The sequence below is a fragment of the Glycine max genome, chromosome 18 (genome assembly GCF_000004515.6).
Source record: "Glycine max cultivar Williams 82 chromosome 18, Glycine_max_v4.0, whole genome shotgun sequence".
Lineage (NCBI taxonomy): Eukaryota > Viridiplantae > Streptophyta > Magnoliopsida > Fabales > Fabaceae > Glycine > Glycine max.
The window spans coordinates 50,061,067-50,067,829 of record NC_038254.2 but is presented as its reverse complement, the minus strand read 5'-3'; the positions used below and the strand labels follow the sequence as shown (position 1 = coordinate 50,067,829).

General features: G+C 36.8%; 1 protein-coding gene across 2 annotated transcripts; it reads left to right on the top strand.

Moving 5' to 3' along the window:
* The first annotated feature begins 271 nt into the window (after positions 1-271).
* LOC100783458 (uncharacterized) lies at positions 272-5,686 on the top strand. Of its 2 annotated transcripts, XM_041011720.1 has the most exons (5): positions 272-417; positions 562-639; positions 767-2,416; positions 2,766-3,814; positions 5,248-5,686. In XM_041011720.1, the coding sequence occupies exons 3-5, from the start codon at positions 926-928 to the stop codon at positions 5,366-5,368; spliced, it is 2,661 nt and encodes an 886-aa protein (XP_040867654.1). In that variant the 5' UTR covers positions 272-417; positions 562-639; positions 767-925; the 3' UTR covers positions 5,369-5,686. The 2 variants fall into 2 exon arrangements, with proteins under 2 accessions (XP_040867654.1, XP_006602697.2); XM_006602634.4 differs by having other exon boundaries at positions 299-639.
* The last annotated feature ends 1,077 nt before the right edge of the window (positions 5,687-6,763 follow it).

Here is a 6,763-nt window from a genome sequence, read left to right as displayed (position 1 = left end):
TTTCATTTGAATTTCTAAATAGAAATTGCGTGCCAACATATTTAATTTAATATAAAGAAAAATTAATATATTATATTTGTTTTAAAGCTATTTTAGGACTTGATCATCTTGCCTGCGATCTATAGTAATTACTTACCTTTCTTTCTCACCATTTTATTACTATATAAAACATTTGGTGCCTATAGGTACATATCAAAATCTCATTGCTCATTGTAAATCATTTTAATACATGTATAAGAATAAAATAAAACAAGCTAGATATTTTACTTATACTCAAGCACACAAGACGAGTTGAACGGGAAGTCACCAACAAGACCAGGAGGTAGTTATGGCCCATCGTAATCGCTTCAACTCCTCAAGGGACTAGATTCAGAACCGGTTCGGTTCACCGTCACCGGTCCAATCTTTCTCGCACCGGTTCACTTCCATTGTCTATTCCCATTTTTTTTTTTTAATTACACACATTATTATAATTATTATTTTTTCGCTTTCTTCTTTCTCTTCTTAATTCTTATCTCATTTCATTTCCCGTAGTATTTTTTTTTTCTCATTTTCTTACAGGCACCGACCCGAGTCGAACGAGTCGAGTCCAGCTCCGAACCCGTTCACGTGTTCCTAACCTCAATGGACATTGAATCTGTAAGTGCTCGATTCCCTTTCGATTCATGTCACAATCGCTGTACTTGATTGACGATAGGGTTTTTTTTTCTCCCCTTGGATTTTGATTTTCTTTTTCTTTTTTGTGTTTTTGGGTTTGAAATTTTAGGGTTTTGAAGTTTCTGCGCGTGGCTCTGTCGTTGGGTATTGATCTTGGAGGCGGGGGAGAGTATAGATAGGGTTAGGGTTTTCTTAGAAAGCATTGGTGGATTGTTGTTAGGGTTTGGTTATTCGAGACGGCGACGATACGCGTGGCTTAGGGAGGATAATGTGTATACTGTGTGCGATTCAGAAGTGGTCTCGCCGGGTTGCTACAATGCTGCCTTGGTTGGTTATTCCGTTAATTGGTCTCTGGGCGCTTTCTCAGCTTCTGCCGCCGGCTTTTCGTTTTGAGATTACTTCCCCTCGTCTTGCTTGTGTCTTTGTGTTGCTGACTACTCTCTTTTGGTATGAAATTCTGATGCCTTGGCTGTCGGCTTGGCGGGTGAGGAGGAATGCTAGGATTAGAGAGAGGAAGAGGTTTGAGGCCATAGAAATGCAGAAGTTGAGGAAGACAGCTACGAGGAGGTGTCGCAACTGTTTGAATCCGTATAGGGATCAGAACCCTGGTGGCGGTCGGTTTATGTGTTCATACTGTGGCCATGTTTCAAAGAGGCCGGTTTTGGACTTGCCTGTGCCGCCAGGGTTGGGGATTTCGAATTCTGGTATAGTTAAGGACTTGGCTGGGAAAAGTGGCAAGATATTGAATAGCAAGGTTTGGTCTGAAAATGGGTGGATGTGCAGTCAGGAATGCTTGGAGAATGGCAGTTGGGTTGGTGGGTCTATTCTAGGTAATCCTAGCAACTGGAGGACAAATGGGAGTCCTGGTCTTTTTGGAGGTGATGAGCATTGTTTGACAGAGAGGTCGTATTCTGGTATATTGGTTTTTGTTTGCAGGCTTTTGACAACTTTTTTTGTGAGCATTAGATGGCTCTGGAGAAAGACTTTTAGGCTTGGTTCAAGGGATGAGTGTTCGTCTGATGCTGAAGATAGGGCACTCTTAGCAAAACGGGATGAGAATGGGGCAAACCTCAATGAAAGTAGAGGGGAAAGAGCACGCAGGAAAGCTGAGGAGAAAAGACAGGCTAGGCTAGAAAAAGAACTTTTGGAGGAGGAAGAGAGAAAACAGAGGGAGGAGGTTTCAAGGCTAGTGGAGGAGCGTAGGAGGCTGAGAGATGAGAAAATGGAAGCTGAAAAAGAACGCAGCAAATCATCACATCCTAGTAAGGAGAAAGGCAGTAGGAAGGAAGCTGAAAGGAAGCGCCAGGAAAAAAGAAAAGAGAAAGATAAGGGTTCTAGTAAGAGCAACTCTGATGTAGAAGAACTGGATAGAAGAGCCAGCAAGGAAACTGATCGGAAGCGTGACTTTGACAAAAAGAGTGAAACTGACCGTAGAGAGCATCAGAAATCTGGGTTTGAAAGTGGCAAGGGACAGAATACAGATAATACACATAGTAAAAATGTTGCTGCAAACAGTTACAACCGTGGAAGTACTGGAACAAGGTACCTTGATCGTATGCGTGGTACAATTTTGTCTTCTTCTAAAGCTTTTGGTTTTGGAAAGGGTGCTAATGCTCCTGGCACTGTGGTGAAAGAAAATAAATTTAATGGTTCTGTAGATCATATTCATTCCACTTCTAGCAGGAAAGATATATGTCCTCCTGATCGTTCAACTGCTAGATCCAATTTGAATGGAGACGATAGGAATATAAATCACTCTGTAAGTTATTGTGCTCTGTATCCCTTTATCTTTGCTATTTTATTATTACTGTTTTAGCTGGCTTGGTTGAAGTGTGATTGATATAGCATATAGGAATACTAAGTACTTTTAAGAAATTTTTTAAAACTCAAGTGGATTTTACAAGCTTGCATTATATCTCTGTCTCTCTTTTCACTACTTCCTGGTTTTTATTCACATTCTGGACTTTTTCAGTCTTTTGAGATTTATGAAAATTATATGATTCTTAATTTGGTATTAGTTGCTTATTATCTATGATATGATAATCTTATGCAACACTTAACGTTTCTTTTTGTGAAGTAAACAATATCATGATGGTTGTTCTCTGCAGGTTCTCCCAGAACCACAGCCATGGAGCCCATGGACTGCACCTAAAAAGTCGTGGCAGCAATTATTTACTTGTTCCTCAGCTGTTCCTCAATCCTCAAATTCAAATGTAATATGTAGACCAAATTCCAAAATTCAAGCTGAAGCCAAAAGCCCACAGTTATCTGGCCATTCACCAATGACACAATCATTTAATAATCCAATTCACTTTGGTCTTCCATCACCATTTAATATTTCCAGCTATCCAATTGGATCAACTGGTAGCAGTCAAGGTTTTTCTCCTGCAATTGAACCCTTATACTCTCCAGTTGAAAATATGTCACATGACTTTAGACATGAAGAACAAGAGCTTTTTGAAGACCCCTGTTATATACCTGATCCTGTATCCTTGCTTGGTCCTGTTTCTGAGTCACTTGATAATTTTCAATTGGACTTGGGAAGTGGCTTTGTGACGGACACGGAGATACCAAAGCCTCACTCTTTAAAAAACACAGCTGCTGGCTCTGACATCAATAAACCATCTCCAATTGAGTCTCCATTGTCCCGAGAAAAGAATATCTGTTCTAATCGGTTTCCAAGTATCTCCCAGGCCCAGGATATGCATCCATTTCCTTTGGATAATGCAGCTGCAAATGAGAAGGGAACATGGCAGATGTGGAATACTTTGCCACTTGGTCAGGAAGGTTTAGATTTGGTTGGTGGCCCAGGAAGCTGGTTTTTACCCTCTCAAAGGAATGTTCCTAACAACGATGACGTTGTGCTTCCATCATCTAAGACTAGGGATTCTGTTTTTAACAAAGATGATAACATAATTTCCATTACCCATTCTCCGCAACCTGTTTTTCTTCCTAATGGTCATAGTGGTGGGACCTTCAGCCCAGTTACTGGTTCAAATGGTTATGATCCTTGGTTACAGAATGCTTTATTTCCACGATTGTCCGGTGGACTTAAAGCTCAGGAGAGTGCTACTCAGAATGAAATGATACATGGGAGTCAAAGTGCATCTGCTAGCAATCATTTGCTTAAGACTTCTCCGGCTAACAATTGGTCCAAGTGAGTAAATTACTGTTTGGCTTGAATTTTGCCAATTTTTGTGCTGACTAATTTTCCTTTTGTTATGGATCTGCATTGTTTTTAGAACATTTTAAATTGACGAAGTTCTGTAACCAAAAGATGAAAGAAACCTCATTTTGTTCCTGAGTGAATTGTGCAGCATGAAATATTGATTGATCGGGTGCTTCTTAGTGGGGAAATAATTTTGTTTCAATGTTAAAAAATCATTAATGATGTATTGATAACATGTGATGAAACTATGATAGGAATGCTCTTGGTTCTCTCTTCAAGCAGTGACTTGTAATATTTGTATTATATTTGACACTTTTAAAATACATTCCAATGCACAATTACATGTATTGTATTTATGTGCTATTGTTTAATGTCATTGTGGTCTGTAGGCTGTTTCTGAAGTATAGGTTAGTAATAGGAGGCTCAAGTGCTGCATTTAGTGGTTCAAGATGTTATTTTAGGAGTTTGAAGTATCACTAATGTAGAGCAGTGCATATTGCACCAGGGTGCATTTCTGAACAAACTGATTGAATATATATGTCTCTGTGTGTGGATGAACTCCTTTTTACAAATGTTGGTAATAGTTTTTCTGACTAATTATGTACTCTATTAGTGGTGGAACAAAATAAACTGTGACGGAAATAAAATGTAGGCATAACTAGGATGTGATGAATGGAGCTGATTGCTTAGCTACATACACTAAACTGTTTGTGTCATCACCAAGACACCTGTGTTTCTTTTGGGGGGGGGGGGGGGGGGGATATCAGAAATAGTAAGGATCAGAGTTGAAGTAACATGAAATGGATGCTTTCTATGTGGGGCTTATAAGATTGCCCTAATTTTGGATTTTGTGTTATCCCTGGACCACGTATGTTGATACATATGAAGTTTACCTGTTTGATTGAAATAGAAACCTGTGATGTAGGATATCTTTGGATGCATAAAATAAAACCAAACAAGTTATTGGATTCAACAACTTCAAAAATCCTTTTTTATATTATTTTATTTAGTAAGAATGGATTGAGTTGTAAGTTAAAAGTCATGATTTTGTGGATGCATCTGTATGATCATATGCTGATATTCATGTAATGAAATGAATCATTCTGTATTCCAACATTCAGTTCCATACTTTTCAATTCCAGATATCTATTGTTTTTTAACCTAATGCAAGGTAATGGTAAAGCCAACGTGTGTTGTGAAGTCTTCTGGCTTGTTGTCTGTGCTGACATTGTCTTGGGTGTGTTCTTTCCTTGATCCTGTAATTCATGGTCTTCCTCCTGTAATATACATATTTAATGGCATTATTAACGGTTTAAACTACTGCTTTGACCTTGCTCTTTTGTTTATAGTATTTTTTTTTCTAATTAAAAAAATCATGTTTTTACTGGTAGTTTAACGGCTTGAAATCTGAAACTTTGCAGAAATGAATGGCCTGTAAAAGGTACTGTGGAAGGCTTAGGGAATTCATCTGTTGCCAGGCCCCATAATGGCAATCTACATCCAACCTCAGATGTACAGTCATTTTGGTCATCATTTGATTAGAAAGAGGATATGATAGTAACAGGGTAACAACTTGATAAACACCATTGTTCTCTTGAGACAAATAGTCTCATTTGGGGAAATCGTTTAGAATACTGAACCCACCCATTGTATCTTCCTTTCTTCTTCTTTTGTGAGGAAGATTGATGTTTACATAACGCCAGCTTCGATAGGAATACGCGTTAATGCGTGCTTCTCTTGAGGCAGGTAATAAGAGGTGTCCCCCCTTTGAGGTCAATTTGTCCTTTGGAGAATGAAGGTTCACATTCACCCTGTGTCATGATCTTCAAATATCTTAATGAAAAATAAAACTTATACTAACGTGATCCGCTGCTAATGAAAAAATATAGTTGCGTTTCTGTTTATCTCATTATTTAAGAATCTAGAGCATCATTCTTTGATCACGATATGCATAAACTTGGGTGTGATCTGACCCAATTTTATCAAACTCCCTAGTAGTGGATTCTTTTCTCCTCTTTTGCTAATTCCTATGAGTTTTAGAATCCTGTGTTCGTCTTCTTAACAATGCGTTAACGAGTCAATGGGAAAGGAGTTTTAGAATCCTTTGCAGTTTGCACACATTCTAAATTTTAACTTTGAATAGCGCAGATGCAAATGTTGGTTGAATTGGGTCATGAATTACTGGCGCTGGGGAAGTGAAAACGCATTCGCAAGAGAGCAGAACACTACTAGTGCGACAAACGTTAATAACTTCTTTCAAAATTTATGTGATTGATATGGCACAAACGTTAATGTTTAATTGAACAATAATAACAAGTATTTCATTTAAAAAATTACCTAGAGCATTTTAATCTCAAGTAATAATTAATTATTTAGTTATTCAACAACACAAATAGAGACGTTTTAACTTTTTCTTTCAATGAATGGAAAGAGTAAACAGTCTCACATTTATTATTTTAAAGGATTGTTTTGACTTTTTTGTGATTAAATTGGGTATAACAATTATTTTAAGGCACTGAATTAAATATTTTCTCTAATTTATTTTAGAGAGTTTCTATGGTGTTCGTTCCTAATAATTTGGGAGGTTTTGATCTCTGAATTTTTTATCAATTAAATTGTGTCATCTTTTCATTAATTGCTTTAAATTTTTTTCAAATTAGTCCTTGATTGTTATTTCTTAAAATTTTAAAATTATAGTTTTTAAATTAGAAAAATATGATTAAAGATAACTTTAGAAATCTGAATCCTAAATTTTTCTTTAGTTACTTTCAACAAATTTTTATTAATATCTTTTGAGGTTTAGGATTTAGGTTTTAAAAATTTCTTATTATTGTTTGTTAAGTATAAGTTTTATAAAAAGTGTTAGCAAGTAACTAAAAAGATTTTATAGTTTACACTTCTAAAACTATTTTTAATCATATTTTAAAATTAAAAATT

Bases quoted from the DNA above. Each gene is read 5' to 3' on its own strand.
- LOC100783458 (XM_041011720.1), top strand. From the start codon at position 926: ATGTGTATACTGTGTGCGATTCAGAAGTGGTCTCGCCGGGTTGCTACA. The intron at 2,417-2,765 runs GTAAGTTATTGT...TGTTCTCTGCAG, and splicing joins ATAGGAATATAAATCACTCT to GTTCTCCCAGAACCACAGCC. The intron at 3,815-5,247 runs GTGAGTAAATTA...GAAACTTTGCAG, and splicing joins CCGGCTAACAATTGGTCCAA to AAATGAATGGCCTGTAAAAG.